We start from the raw sequence: 16,737 nt of genomic DNA on the forward strand, positions 1-16,737 counted from the left end.
AGAATTATTATATAGGGAAGATAGTCCTTCCACCCACCATTAGGAATTGTGCCTTATGGTGTCTGTAAATGTGTGAAACCTCAATCATGTGGCTTCAAAAAGAGGGACTACTAGTCACATTATTATTATTATTATTATTATTATTATTATTATTATTATTATTATTATTATTATTATTATTATTCAACGCCTTATTATTATTATTATTATTATTATTATTATTATTATTCAACGCCTGCTTGTAAGATCTGAGCAAACAGTCATAGTGGCAGTTCGAATCCCCACCGTGGCCGGAGTGAGCTCCCGGCCCCAGTCCCGGCTCCCGCCAACCCAGCGGCTCGAAATTAACACCAAAGTAGAGAAATGGGTACCTGTCTTAGAGGCAGGGGGCACCCTCCTCCTGGTTCCATGCCAGGAGGGTCGACGGCGGCAGCAGCAAGAAGTGAGAGAGATGGCAGCGAGAGGCGAGAAGAAGCGGCTTGGAAGAACATGGCAGCGTCTGGTGGACTGTAGAGGCGACGACCAGTCAGAAAAAGGAGGCGGAGTCGGGACGACGCAACTACGAGGCGCGGCTGGAGCCTGATGGGACGTATAGCCGGCAGCTGCAGCCTGTAGCAATGCGCGTCAACGGAGGACCACCAGGAAAAAGCCCGCCGACGGTCGCCGGCTGCTCGGAGCAGCAAGACTGCGCCTGGAGCCGTCAGAAAAAAGAGGAAGGATTCCGCCGCCGGGGTGCTGTTAGGTAAACCCCCCCCCCGCACAAATTGTGGCCCTAGTTAGGTTTGACTACAGATGTAGTCCTATGTAAACCGCTCTGAGACCCATTGGGGTTACGAGCGGTATAAAAATCACATGTAAATAAATAAATAAATAAAATTATTATTATTATTTTGAATACATGGACGTTCGCGATTTCATCTGAAATATTCCTGAAGAAACGTGGCAGCCCATCCCCCACCTTCCTGGGAGCTAATTCATTACCTGAAAGGCAGGCAAGACAGAAAAGCAATGGCCTTAAGCATGTTTTGTTTTTCAGTTTTAAATGATAAACCACTGGAATATCTTGACAGAATTTATTAAATTAAAACAAAACGTTGAGGTGCTTGTGTCAGACTGTTACCTCCTATCTCCACTTGACATGTGCCACAATGATCTCAGGCAAGCAGGCTTAAAAGTCATAAAATAAGCCATCAAGTCACAGGACTAGCTGACCTGAGATTTCAGGTCTTGGGACCTGAGATGTCAGGCTGCCACCTTGAGAGAACGATGCCCAAAATTTGAATTTCAGGTTTAAAAGCAGAAAGTCAGCAGTCCTGCTCCAGCACAAGCTTTCTGTGTCTCAGTAGGACTAGGGAGGACCACTGTTCAAGAACAGAGAGAGCAGTTGGCAGAATATACAGTACAGGTCCACATGGACTAATGGGCTACTTCCATATGAAACACCCTCCATGTTGATACAAAGTTAGGCCAGAAGCAGTGTATTTAAATCTGCAGCTAAAGCAGCAGGCTTGGCAGCCAGAGCTTCTTGTTTACACCGCTTGCTTTTTGTAAAGAATTTCAGATGTTCTACAATGCAGCAGGCAGTGGAAGGGGGAAAAGGACCAAAGAAAGAGCAGACAGGAGAAGTTGTGGCTATCTGTTCAGACCCAAGTTTAAGGCTATAAATACCAACCTCTTGGTTTTAACCTGACAACCTAACTCAAATGATAATTTACCAGTGGACAATCACTTGGTACAGCAGTAATCTGTACCATCTTGCAGTTATGAAGAGTATTTCACCACATTTCTATGCCTGGCCTGAAATCTAAAGTTAACAAGAACATATTTCCCTCACTTCTCAGCATGACTTCCAGATACAGGGTTAGATCCAGACTAAGTTTTTCATCAGCAGAATGGAAACTTCCAGCTTCCAACTGCAGCACACTGAATGGTATGAATTGTTGCTCTTAGGAGACAGGAAACCCTGGAAAAATGAAGTCAGTGGCAATTGCCCATTTAGCCTGGCTCCAACTCATAAAGAGCAAGAGTGCACTGTCTGAGGCTACTGTGGGTCATAGTATCTAGTGTATTCCAGTGTGTTGCAAATGAACTAGAAAAGTGAATTTAGAAGTTGTTGATGCTAAAGGCAAGATGGTGCAGGCTTAGTTGTGGGGAAACCTGGCTTATGAACACAGATCGCCAGTTTATGAAGTGGTTGCATATCTACCTGTAAATAAACTAGAATTGGGCTGTCACATTTTGTCAGCAAGCCCTCAGACTGAGTGAGCACACAATCTAAGTATGTAACCAATGTTCCCTCTAAGTCTTGTGAGCAAAAATTCTACTTTGTGAGCTACTGGCATAAAAATTGTGAGTGAGCGATTTGGCTACTGCATAAATTAGTTTGCTCTGGAGCCCTCCTTCCTGAGCTAAGTCAATAATGTGTGAGCTAGAGGCTAAAAAAACTGTGAGCTAACTCAGACTAACTCAGTTTAGAGGGAACACTGCCTGTAACCTCTTGGTAAGATATTCATTAGAACATAAATGCAACTGTGCTGGATCAATCCAATGGTCCACCTAATCCAACATCTCGTTCTCACAAGTGCACAAGTAACCAGCCCAGATACCCCCAGAAGCCAATAGGTAGGGCACAGAGGCCAAAACTTCTTTTTGCTCATTGGCTGCATTTATAAGTCTCTTGCATGAGCCAAGAGACTGTGGATGCATGGAGGCCTAGGAAAAGGAGATGTCATATGTTTTGGTGAGAAAAGGGGAAAGAAGACTGGATCCACAAAGGAAAGGAATCAAAGGGTGAAAAGATTAATTCCATGCAAGCTAATCAGCTATAAAAGTTATTCAGCATAAAATGCATGCTTATGTCTGCTGCTATTAGATTTATCCTTAAGTACCTATTGACAAGAGCTACATTTCCCTAAAAAGAAAGTGCCCTTTAACACTGCATGCTTTTTGGTAGCTAGCTTGTTTTTCAGTTTTGTTTCTCATTTACTCATCACTTACAGATGAATGCAATTTTGCTCCCAGAAGGCAACACACTTACAAAATTAGATCTGCCTCAATATTCACTGGCAGCATTACTAGCTTAATCAAGCAGGAAAATTACTCCACAGTGGTAATTCATACAATAGTTCAGTTCAAAAGCTGTATTGCCACTGTATATTTTAGACTGCGGTAAGAAACCAGGTATAAACAAATGCAATAGGAAAATGCTTAAAAGCCATTAAACTGTTTACATACTTGCTTAGAAGAACTTCAAAGGCTGATCTACTGGAATAATTAAGAGTTCTCAAAGTGTTTCCCCCAAAGTAGTTCAGCAGACCATACATTACCAGTAAGAAAGCAGCTGAAAACATATCTCCCATCTTCTGCTTTGGCTTACCGGAGACAGTATCAATAAATTTCTTTTCACCCATTGGCATTTACTATGGAAAGGCAGGACCACCCCCCCTTCAATAATTTAGATTTTTAAAATGTTTATATACCTATGCTGAGGCTGTTTTGCCTTCAGGAATATACAATCACACACACTAATCAGATCCAGAGAAGGTATGATGTCTAAGAAAGTTGAAGGTTATGGAAGGTATGCCTTCTTCAAGAGCTATGCTCACAAGTGCACAGCTCTAGGGAAGAGTGTAACTATATGAACTTATGTTTGCATTTCTGTATAGTGGTGATGCTGTCTATGTGTGTCTATGCAATGTGTATTCAGGGACTGCTGTTTGGTTGTGTTGCTTTGTTCTGCATCTCATGCTTGCCTAGAGATAGGCTGGCCTGGGGCTGCCGTTGCACATACAGACCATGTGCTTCCCTGGAGAAGATATCCCGTCCTGCATCGGGATAGAGGAGACACCGCGCCATTGCACCCACTTGGAGAGTTATGGAAAATCCCCCAGCGAACCCCGACATCACCGGAATGCCAGGAATCACTGTAACCCTCTGCACCTAATCTGGTTTGGAGATCTGAAGACAATAGCATTTATGGCCTTGGAGCAGGCACCAGATCTGCAAGTCAAGAGGTGTCCATGGGAACGGAAGATTCACACCTCACCAAAAGGCACCTTTGATGTAGGGATAGGATCTGCATATTGCCACCACCCCTTAGTAGAGCGTCATCCCCTCGTCAAACCCCCCTCATCCAGTAGTGATAGTTTAGGGGACGGATTTGATAGTTTATGGCTGGATAGCACATGCCCTAAAAAGAGTTTATTTAAGGAGAAACTCTCCTTTGTCTCTCTGGTTAACCCACCTTCCCCATAGCAGTGCACTAAGGTGCTACAAGTGACTCTACTACCTAAGTTCTCCGGGAGTCGCGACCCAGAGAGCTCACACGTGGTTTGGCTGGTCCTACCTGTGTGCCTTGGAGTTCACAAGCTGCTGCTTTCGGCTGCCCATCCTTCCAAGGAGGAGAGTTCTTCCTCAGCTGGACCTCAGATGAGTATAGCCGTGCCCCATTGTGTCATCCCCATTTTGATGCTTTTGTTATTTTCTATGCTGTAATTGTTCTGATGTACTATTGTAACTAAGGAGCTTGTGTGAAACTGTGTGATTCCGATTTTGTATGCTTGATGAAACCATTTAGTAAAGACAACATTTATTCTTAACTATAGCGTGTTGTCTCACTTCCTGGGATATAGCGAGCGTCTCATTGGCCATCTGACCTCTGTATAGACTGGTATAGAACTTACGCACAGCCACAACCACCCAACTTCCTTGGTAGATAACTTGGATTGGGTCTCCAGGAATTTCCTGGAGAAGTTGGCATAACAAGAGCCCCTTTTATCCCCTCCATCTTGTTTTAGGTAGATGACAAAGTATAGTATGGGTCTCTAACAGGAAAACATCGTTTGTGTATTGCAATAACATTGTACTGAAATGGGGTCTCCACAAGATACAAGTCCCCTATTCACCACACCCATCATTTCAAGGATGTTGTTATAAAATAGGCATAAAATTGGTGACACTGTCACTCTTCTTCATTTTGCTGGGATATCACAAAATGTTCACAAATACTCTCTACGAAAGCAATACAGTGCCTACAATTGCATTTTCTATTAGAAAGATGAAAGTTCATTTAACTAGGGGGGATTTGATGCAGGTTCGAAGGAAAGTAAAAACTGTCCCCGGTGCTTTCAGTAAAGACAGAAGCACAAAGGTTAACAGCTGGAAAGAATTGGAAAGTTATAAGAAAGGCAAGTTAGTTGCAGAATAAAAAAATCAGAAAAGGGTATCTAAAGGCAGAAGCTGGAGGGAAGACACAAAAGTAACACAGCATTGAGAGGAATGACCTACCAGGAGGGGAATATGCCAAGCAAAAGGCATACAAGCCTCACCCATTGCTTTAGTATCCACCACACAAATTATGCAGTGGTACAGGGTGAAAACTGCAGTAAGCTACTGAATCACTTTGAAATGTAAACTTACCAAAATGCTAGCAAAGTCCTAGAGCAAAAGCCCAAAGAGCAGATTATTGGAAAAATATATCCTTACACAAGCAGGCTACTTTTTGTTCACAATTTTGAAAGACCCCAAACTAAAATTCTTAGAGCAATATTATAAACTGTTATGAAAAGCATACTGTAACGATTCCATGTTTTATTGTGTGTGTGTCTTTAAAAGTGGTTTGTATGGATGTATGGCAGACTAGGATGCTGAACTCAGGCAAGTGATATGATTGGTGAGTGACAGAGAGGGGGAGGGGTTTTGGAATGAATGCTGTGTGGATGAACCAATATGTCAGTCAAGAGTAACAGTTAAGGTATGACAGTTGATGAAGACAGTGGAAAAAGTTTGTTAGTGAGATGACTGTGGAGTAAAACAGAGTCAGCAGAGAGTGCTGTGTGAAAGCAGTGGTTATAAGTTCTGTCTAGTAAAAGAGTTAAACAGTTCAGTAAAAGAGAGAAGAAGAGGCTTCCCTGTGTGGGTTGCTTAGTTCGGAGTAAAACAGTTAGTCAGACAGCAGAGAGTGCTGTACAAAAGCAGTTAATATATTAGTTTTGTCCTGAGGTCTCTGTGTGAGACGGTTCCTGTGTGAAACATAAGAGAGAAGTCTGGTGTGTGTTAAGAAAAGTTAAAGCATAAAGAAACAGTGACCATATATGGCTAAAGGAAACTATTGTTACATAGTGACATGCCCAGAGCCCTGTCAGTGAAGAGAAAAGTGTGTGAAACGGCAAATAAATCTACTTTTATTTAAGATAACAGTTCTGAATGAAATTCCTCAGGAAATAACACATAGTCCTTCATGAATGCCTAGACCCTGGGCCACATTACCAAACCAGAAGAAGAAATATATTATAGTAAGAGGCTGGGAAAGCCTTAAATTTCCCTGGTGGCGGCGAAAATACCCTACAGAGTAAAAACATAAGAACTTTTAAAGTAAAACCAGACCTCCCCAGATAAGAGGGCGTCACACATACCAATTTGTGAATACTACTTCAGATATTTGAATGATATCATGGGACTCTGATGTATCAAGTGTTATTGGTATACCTATGTTTTTTACTGTCTTTTCACTTTGATGCAAAGCAGTCTGTAACTCTAAATACACTAAGGAGTGAGGGAGAGGAACGTATTGAAGTAGATTGTGGTGCAGACTGGAAAATAAGCCAAACAAAATGAAAAATGTGTGAAGTCTTCAAGCCTTGCAAGTCCAACTGTCACAAACTTTAAGACATATAATACTGGCTGTTAATTCCAATTACATACCCATCTGTAATGATTCCTTGTTTTAGTGTGTGTGTGTCTTTAAACATTTGGTTGGAGTGCAGTACTAGAAGAGTAGAGTGATTGAGGGAGACAAGTGTGCTGTGATTGGAGGATGACTGAGTGTGGGAGGAGTTGTTTGGAGTGAATCTGTGTGTGTATCTTGAAGTCAGTTGGAGTTAATTATTCAGTGAGGGAGTCAGAGTTTGAGAGTTATTCACAGGGGTCATTTCGTAGAAAAAGAGCTAGGGGAACTCATTAGCATAACTCATTAGCATATGCCACACCCCCTGACATCAGGGGCCCGGCGGTGGACCTACAAGGCCAGTGGGAGTGTGAGGAAGCCCCACCAAGGCCCTCCCTGGCCCCAGGCAGGCAGGGGTGGGGAGAGGCGGGGAGGAAGCAACTTACCCTCCCTCTTCTCCTGCCTCCTCCTGGCTGAATGAGGGCTGGAAGCGGGGCAGCCGGAAGCAGGGGGTGGGGCTTCGTCATGTGCCCCGCCCCCCTGCACCTCACCCGGGGGAACTGCGTTCCCCCGCGTTCCCCCCCGAAATGACCTCTGGTTATTCAGTTAGTGAGTGATATTCTGTGTGGAGACTTAAAGAGTTCAGTATATATGTTAAAAAAAGTTTAAATGTGAAGGAGCTATGAGAAGGGTCTGTGAGATTCTAAAGTTATGATAGAGAGCCAATAATACAAAGTGCTTAGCCAGTGTGGCTGCCTAAGTGAAAGAGAGATTCCTGTCCGGATGGGATCTTATTGTCAAAAACAAGACTGTGTGTGATACCTTGCCAGTTTTTTTACCAGTTCCTTTTCCACAAAACAGTATAAGTTTAACCCAGAATTCAGTTCCATCCTTCCTCAGGGCCACTTAGACCTCTGAAAAGCCTAGACCCTAGGTCACATTACCAACAGCAGAAACAGAGAGAAGATTTGGAATTTCTTAAAATTCCTGGGGGTAGCAGAAACTACCCAGTTTAGTACACAAAGAATAATTTTAAAGTGAAAACAGTCCCCCCAAAGAAGCAGCACGCCACACCATCTTTTAAAACAGCACAGTAAAATGTTGAGTTTTACAAGCTTAGTGCACACTCATATCATGGAAAACCAAGCTAAATGGACTAATTCTATCAAGATCAAGGATGCTCAATCACTGTGGTCACCACTCACCCAGAAATGGCAGGGGACCTTCCCACTGATGTCCCCTGTTCCTGCTTCATGGAGCGCAGGGGGAAAATAGCATGTGTACATCCACTTCCTTATTCAGAACAGGAAGTGATGTCATTTTCTAGGAATTTCAAAATATCTGTGGTAAAACTATAAAAATTCCTAGTGTGTCAAAACAGAGGCTTCCAAGAAGTCTCTATTGTTACTCCTACCAGTTTTGATTCAAAAAACTGAAATAGCTGACCAGTTTCTGGGGGGAATTAGTCAAATGACAGGACCTCAGCAAGAGGTGGGGTAACAGTGGAGATCGTCCTACCAATGTTTATGGGGTTTTCCCCCTTTTTGAGAGCTCTTAATAACTAATCCAATGGTAAAATAGAGAATGTTTTATTAAAGGATATACACATACAAGAACTATGAAAATAAAGAGGGATTATAGTGGGAGTTGAGGTGATAGCTACCTATCCTGAAGATGTCCATGCAGTCGGAGAAACGGCAAAATGACCAGTGCTTCACTGAGAAAAAGGACCCAGTATACTGGGGATGCATGGTAATGGGCACCTGAGGTAACACAAACACTGGAGCTGCACTGGGCTAGTTATACCCAAAATGTGCCCAGAGAGCCTCCTAATGCGAGGACTACACCAATTTGGTGTAGTGGTTAAGTGTGCGGACCCTAATCCGGGAGAACCAGGTTTGATTCCCCACTCCTCCACTTGCACCTGCTGGATGACCTTGGGCAAGCCGTAGTTCTGGCACAGCTGTCCTTGAAAAATAGCAGTTTCTGTCAGAGCTCTCTCAGCCCCACCTACCTCACAGGGTGGCTGTTGTGGGGAGGGAAAGGGAAAGGAGATTGTAAACTGCTCTGAGACTCCTTTGGGTAGTGAAGGGCAGGGTATAAATCCAATCTCTTCTCCTTCCTCAGAACAAAGAACTGATGAGATTACTCAGAGCTATGATGGGATTACTCATGGGTAAGACAACGTAGCTTTGGGAACATGCTGATGAGTTCCCAAGACTGGACAAAGGAGGCTGGAGACTTCTATATGGAAGGTACATTTTGGGTTGTGTTCCTGATTAGTTCTCTGGGGTTTGGAGGACTAATTGATTGCTAAATTTAAACTAATCAAAATAGAAACAATACTGCTTGATGAACCACCTGGCCTTGGGGGTGTGAGAAGGAAAAGGCATGACTTGTTATTATCAAGGAAATGCAAGAAGGGAAGAGGAGGTCAGGTTGATGGCTTTAGAGTTTGACACTGAAAGACATTACTCTGGGCCAAGGCAGGTCCATAGCCCAGAGTATGCAGATGTCAAGCGCGGAGGGAGTAGTCACAGCTGTCAAGTAAGATCTCATGTGCTTTTTCCAGGGTCATATCCTAGGCATAGTATTCTGGCCTGCCAGTCCTGGCTTCCATCTTTATGTTCACTTATGTCAAGTTGCCTGGTGTGTGGACTCCTGGGGCACCCCTGTGTGGTCCCTTGATGGTTGAAACAACCCCTCCTGATGGACAGGCTTATTTCATCACCACCTCCATATTCCAAGGGATGGCCGTATTCATTCAGAACATCTCAACATTTTGTGAAGGTACATATTACAGTGCTTTGACAATTTTTTTGTCACTCATTGCATGTTTTTAAAAAGTGTAGTTCAGCCTGATGAGAGAGTAAGCCTGAACATTGGTAGGTACACAAAATGAAGTAGTGTTTAAACATTCTTACCCTTTCCTATGTGAATTGCAGTTTAATCCTGGACATTCTAAGCATATGCCAACATGAATGTACCAGCTGATGTTGTGAACTGCACAGGTGCAAAAGCAGCTCAAATTCTAACATAATTTAAAACCAGTTATTTATAATGTGGTTCACACACTCATGTATATCTCTTGATTTTTCTGTAATGGACGAGCAGATGAATGCATGAACTATGTTGAAAAGCATGCTGTTCTCAGGTTGACATGTATATCAGATTTAAAGCTCTACATCTGACCTATGAATGCACAGACTGGCTTTATATCCAGGTAGTCCTTATACACATGCAATTCAGTGTGGCATAAGAGCCAACCACCAAAACAAGAAAACAGGGACAGTCTTCAGCAGAACTTCCTGGGGAGAAGCAAAACTGAGGCAGACTAGAACAGCTCAATTTCTGTGATGCCTCCAGGGATACTACCAATTATGTGGCACACCTGCAACAATGATTACATGTTTATGGCCTCTTCAGAAAGAGGAGTAGTTCATTTCACCATAGGCTCACAGAATAGGAAATAAGAGCATCTGTAGGACAGCTGAACAACAAGTGGACCAAAAACTGATGGGGTTAGAGGCAAAGAAGTCAACAAGCTATCAGTTTTTCCTATGCAGTCACTCCAGTTTAAGCCAGCTGAAATACTGGACAGGAATAATTCTGCATAAGATTGCACTAAGTCTATGAAACACTGAACACACCCACTGACTGGAGTGCCTATAAGAGTATGAGAGAACAGCTATACCACAGCATCTAAGCTACTAAATCTGAAACAGCAAGGATGAGACAGATCCTACCCCAGATGTACATATTTACCAGGTTAAAAGATTCACATTAGGTGATAAGGTGTATTTTGCCGACATTTTGACAGCAAATGTGTTTTGCTGTTATGATGCTTACAACAAGCTAACAGTGTAACCTGCAATACTGGGCAGGTGAATGATGAGTATCTGGCTAATATATGTCAGGTTCCCACTAATTCTTTAAAGTTAACCATAAATGATCATGGCACATAAAAATGGGGTCAAATTTTAATGTTCACTGCTGTATATTAAGTCATCACTGATAACACACAAGTTTACAGCAGGTAAATGCTGTGCTAATCAAAAACATCAGCAGTCCCTAATGAACACTGTATAGAAACAGGAGTCTGAGGACAATGATGTCTAGTGGACCACTAACATTCTTTGCCAAGTGTAAAGTATAAGCATAATATTGAGGTAATCTGGTAACCTGTTTCTATGTTACTAAAAATAGACTCTAACACTGTCATATGGAGACCTCCTCCACATGCAAATTCTATATATAGTTAATGGAATAATTCATCCACTCTGCCTTTGCTGCATTTCTGGCACAAGTTATCAGTTTAGCTATAGCTTTTTTTGCAGCAGTTAAATTATTTTGATTTAACTATAAATTTCACACAGTTCACAGAAGATCCACTGTGCTTCATCAGCAAACAACAAAAAAGTAAACACAAAACATAGAAAACTGAAGTATTATTGTCCAGAACAGTCTGTATATGTAGTAACCATGTTTCCTCGACGCTGGGTAACAGTTCTGCAGTGCTTACTAGATCCATGGAATTTGTTTCCCGATCGCACTGTATGCCTGTGTGTGCTGTCAAATCCACTGAAGGAAAACATTTTTTCCATATCTTCAAACATGTCATCAAACAGTCCACCCCCAAAGGAAAACTCTTGGAAAGAACGTCTTTGTCTGCTTTGTGCCTGCTGACTGCTGTGAAAATCATTTCCAAAGTGTTTCTTTGCCTGTGCATTGTGGTTTTGGCCAAAGAAATCAAAGTCTTTAAACAAGTCATCAAAATTGAAGTTAAATGGCTGCTGGAAAGTGTTTCCATTGCTTCTTTCATGGCCAAACTGGTCATATTCTCTTCGTTTATTTTCATCTGACAATGTTTCATAAGCTGTAAAATAATGCAAGAAACATTCTTACAATCTTAAACAACAACAGTGGACAGTAAGACAGTAGCAAAGCTTTATTTGTGTGAATACCGGTACCTGGCTTTTTCTAAAGCCCCTCTGGTAGTAGGGCTACAGAGCTAACTGCATTTAAGAACATGAAGAAGCAATTTCAGTAAAGAAATTGCTTTATGTCTATCTAGCAGAATTTCCTGAATGTTTTTACAATAATGAACTATTAAAAATAATTCCCACTCCAATACAGCTCAATAGGAAAGAGCTAATTTGGAAAGGTGTTAGTTACAAAGCAGAAAGTTCACTACTATTCCCATCACATATTTACAGTTAATTACATCTAACCTGAAATTTAAAAAGCAAAAATATTTCCTGGTTGAATTCATTTATACTTGTAAATTTAGTTTCCTTTAAAGCACAATATGTTTTAACTAATTTGGGATTCCAAAACTGTGACAATTCATGGATTTAGTGTGGGTTGACAAGACAGCACTGGGGGGGGGGGATTAGGTAATGTCAGTAGCACAGGAACAAGAAACTCCAATAAGAAAAAACAGCTGGCCTGCCGGAAAGGTGTTGGGAACTCCCCAAACACATGAAGGTTAGACTTCAGAGAGACACCACACACCACTCAGTTCCAAATGTCTAAATTCAGCCTGCTTGAATAGACCAGCTCAGAACAGGACCTACTCTCAATTAACCTTTGCCCACCAGAACTACTGATCATGAGCAAGCAAGGGAATGGATGAAATAAGCTCTAACTAAAGTACATATGGCAATTTCCAAAGATGACTCAACAAATGCTGTTAACAAGAGGGTAGTTAATGTTCATTCCCTAGAGGTACAAGGCTACAATTCCTGTTCACAAGGTACTAGATCCCTTGAGGTCTGAGAGCTACCTGTACACAGATACTCCCAACACAAATAACTGAATGTTTTTGGCGTGCTTTGAGAAGTTAAGTCTTGTCACTGAATGGGGGGGGGGAGAACCCTTGGAAAAGACAATGATAAAAGAGTAGCAAAATGCTACCAAATTTAATAGAATTATACTTACCTTCTGCAATTTCCCGGAACTTTGCTTCAGCTCCAGGACTCTTATTTTTGTCCGGGTGATACTTCATTGCTAGTTTATGAAATGCCTTTTTGATCTGGCGGTCAGATGCATTTTTGGGAACACCTAGGATGTCATAATAATTCTCTGCAGCCAGTATTAATTCTGTTATCATTAAAATACAGAGGGCAAATATGACAACAGATTGTGTCGTAGCCATTGTTAAGGCACACCTGGGGATTTAAAAAAAACAACAGTTATTTTCCTCAGCCTGTATTTCACTACTCAGTTACTTAATGCTACATACCAGTTTTAACTACATATTTAAAATTTAGGAAAGAAACAGCTTTACTTTTTAAGCAGCATCAGGGTGCTACTGTCTTAAAAGTGAGGGACCCTACAGTTAAGCCCATTTCCCTTTTCTACAGTTATTATAACCAGATATTTCAAGAACTATTAAAAAGTCATCAGTTTTGTTCACACACTTATATATGAGTACAACACAGGCAAAGCTAGGCACTCTTGAGTTCCACTCATTGTAATGGGAGTCCATACTTGAATCTGGGACTTAAAAGTACTTTTGTTTGGCTGTGCCCATGATGCTTCTGCAACCAACTGGCAAAATCCATGATGACTTCCAAGGTAAATTCCCACTTTTCTGTTCACAGAGATGCATAATTCTTCACAAGGACCAATAAAGAATTTAAGAATGAAAGGCAGCACCATACCAGCCCATATTGAGACTTATCTTTCTGTACCACTCATCAAAAGGATAACTGAAGTTTCCTATTTTTACACCTGAAAAGTTCAGTACACTGACTTGGGTTGCTTCACAAAAGATGAAAAGTAATTGCTCTGTCATGAAAAACATTGCCCCCAAAATCATATTATTAATTCAAAGGTTTCAAACCTGTACTTTTATAACTGCCAACACTTCTCTCATCTAAAACTGTCAACACATGTGCACCTTCCTCCAAATAAGATATGATCTCAATATGTATGCCATTACTGTCCTTCATTAATACCCCTTTGTATATGTAAATCACTGCACATGCCTTTCTACATTCCTGGAAAATGTGCCCATTACTCAATTGATAATATTTATTTAGATTATACTGTTTCTTTCTCCAATGTGGATCCAAAACAGCTTGTACACTTTTCATCTTTTCCATTTTGTCCTCTCAACAACAACTCTGTAAGGTAAGTTAGGCCAAAAGAGTACAACTGACTCGAAGTCACCCAGTGAACCTCCATAGCAGACTGGAGATTTGGATCCAGGTCTCGCCTATGCTAGTCCAACACACTAACCACCATCTACACTGGCTCTAAGGAAACATGGGTATGGTTAACTAAAAAAACTGATTAGAGATAAGGAGGAAAACATACCCACTATAAAAAATGCCATTGAGTATCCTATTGTCTATTTTATAGACCTAAGCTGTGATGGGATGGAAAAGCTAAAAGGAATAAGGAGAAAATGGTCCAGATCAGCATGGGACAATACCAGAGACTAAATGCAGGTCAAAGTCTAATGACATTCAACTAAGGATCCAAGAATTATCAGAAATGACTTGGAACATTCTCAGAACTGCTAAGTATCATGTTTAAGAACTGGTATAGTTTGACAGGGCTCGAAAAAAAAGTTGTATGGACATTCAATACCCAAGTATCAGGGCTAAAGCACATCTGATTGCAGTTATTATTTATCTTATGGCAGAGTTACACACAGCAAGGATATAATATAAAATATGTATCCAAGTAGATACAAAGGGTATGCTGACAAGACTGGGCAACCCCCCTAAATAATATCTAAATTTTCAATCCACTCAATCATAGTTGGGGAGAGTACAATAAACTCTGTCACATCTCCTTGGAAAGCACAATGCTCACATTCCTGTGATGGAAAATTGTGGTGGGTGGCACCACAAAAGCATTCAGGTTGTGGTCTTTTGCCCCATTTAAATAACAGGTCTGCAAACAGCTGTTCGTATTTTCCTGACTGTAGTTTTAATGTTAAGTTGGAGGCTAAGTTAAACTTTAGCTGCAACAAGCCTTCACATATTCCTGATAGTAAGACATTATACCTTGAGAAGTAAAAATTTAGAAGCTTTCACCATGAAATCATAGTTAAGGCAATAAAGAGAAACTAAATTCTATTCTTACTTACTTCAAATAGGTTCTGCACAACAAAATATTTCAAAGGTTTAGCTACCAGTAGCTTAAAAATAAAGGTTGTCAACTCTTTTAGAGGTCAGCCTGACTACTCCAGAGTAAGTGAATGAACCATATCATCTGCATCTGTAACTGAATAAGGCAAGAAATTTGCTTAGACTTGTATGTGAACATTCCAGAGCAACCACTGACTTTGGATACTAAGTCTGCAACAGAGTCAAAAGTTCATTATGGTCCAACTAATACTTTGAGATGCTCAAATACAGAATGTCATGGTCATTTGAGATGCTACCACACCAGGCAAAACCAACTATTCTCTAACATGATATTCTAACTTCCTATTTTGCAGGCCATAGGAATTTAGCCTTAAGATTGTATTAAAATAGAAAATCACACAGAAAAACACGGAACTATAACTTGGGAATTTTATGAAAGCATAACCTTTGACAAATATATTTCTGCAGTCTTCATTAAATAGTTATTTAAAAATCTGTATGTCTCCTTAAGAGCACTTATTTCATAAACCTATCAAACTCATGAACTGTGCTTTATAAAATAAAAGACTGAAGCCATAAAAAAATGAACTTTGTTCATTTATTTTACTATTAACAGATAGGATCTACCTTATGGGTCAACTAAAATGAAACACTTTAGCAACTATAATAAATCATAGTTTGTTGACATTGGCCTAACCAGTGGGAGCATCTCCAATAATAAAATTTCACATATGACAATACACATCATATGCTGTCACTGCTCTGAGATGACTCTTTCCATTTTGGAGGTCAGCATGGAGGAAAAGCACAAGAGTATTCCACACAAATCATAACAGGAGTAACTGCCACAGTTGCTTAGAAAGCCACAGAACTTCTCACAGAGCCAATGTTTCAGTTCAGGGTTCTTAAAGAGAGCTATAACTGGAGATCAGGGAAGTTACTCTACAGTAGGAAGACATTACAGTGGAGCAGCCAAATTCATTTGTTACAACAAAAAATGTAAACTCCTGTGGCACCTTAAAGACTTTTGTTTTTGCTACACTGGGATAGCGAATGGGGAAACTGCTCAAGCTCTAGGGAAAAGTAGAATGTATTGTGGTCATGATGAAAAATAGGATAAACATTCTTCCTATCAAGGCAATGTTTTACAGCAAAGGGAAAAGGAGAGGGAGAAAGAAACATAAACAGGATTATTTTACTAATCCCTTTCAAAATCTTGTGCTTTTTTAGGTTCCTGCTTTATACAGTGTCAATTTGGTTGGTCCTAATGAAAAAGTATTTCACAATTTTTTTCTTTTCTTTTTTTTCCCATTTCTGCTCAGACAGACAGAACTCATCATTTGGTCAAGTTAAGCATAGAGCACTTAAACAGGAAATTCACTATAAAACAACAGGTGAAAGGATGCCTCAAATGGAGAAGCAAAGCAGAAAGCCATCTTCAAAAGACACTAGGATGATGTAAGGCAAAGGGACCAGATCTCCTGTCCATAATGGGGCACAACACGCTGGACAAATTCACACCTTCCAACACTATCTAGAGTTCTATCCTTCTTTGCATCAGCTCTTCTTAGCTTCCTCCCAGGGCCTACTAGAAGAACCTGCATGAAAGCAACTATCCTTTATTAGGTGTTTAATTCAGACATCTCTAAAATACTCAGGGAGGTACCTAAACACCCACACTCTACACACACACACACCCCACACACCTTTTCTTTCAAACCCTTAGAAGCGCATTGATTCACGAATCTTGAGCAGGAGAAAAGTTATTCACCCCCCAACCAACTCAGGCCCTTTAAAGACAGAACACGGTTTTATTTCACCATAAACTTTCATGGGCTCCAGCCTACAAAAATTTACTCCAAGGATAAAATGGGCTCTAAACGCTGGCATAGGCACCCTGACTCAGAAATAAACCCTACGAATTCAGCAGTGATGCCCACTGATCCACAGATGCACCAGACCTACACG

General features: G+C 40.9%; 1 protein-coding gene across 1 annotated transcript in view; it reads right to left on the bottom strand.

The window, feature by feature from the left end:
* Positions 1–10,630: 10,630 nt before the first annotated feature.
* Positions 10,631–16,737, bottom strand: part of DNAJB9 (DnaJ heat shock protein family (Hsp40) member B9) — a 6,599-nt gene continuing 492 nt past the window's right edge. Inside the window, exons 2-3 of the mRNA XM_015415283.1 lie at positions 12,605–12,834; positions 10,631–11,540 (exon numbers count right to left, since the gene is read on the bottom strand). Of these exons, the coding sequence (XP_015270769.1) occupies positions 11,113–11,540; positions 12,605–12,834 (658 nt within the window). The 3' untranslated portion in view covers positions 10,631–11,112. The remainder of the gene's footprint in view (positions 11,541–12,604; positions 12,835–16,737) is intronic.

The sequence above is a fragment of the Gekko japonicus genome, unplaced genomic scaffold (genome assembly GCF_001447785.1).
Source record: "Gekko japonicus isolate JY-2015 unplaced genomic scaffold, Gekko_japonicus_V1.1 scaffold453, whole genome shotgun sequence".
Lineage (NCBI taxonomy): Eukaryota > Metazoa > Chordata > Lepidosauria > Squamata > Gekkonidae > Gekko > Gekko japonicus.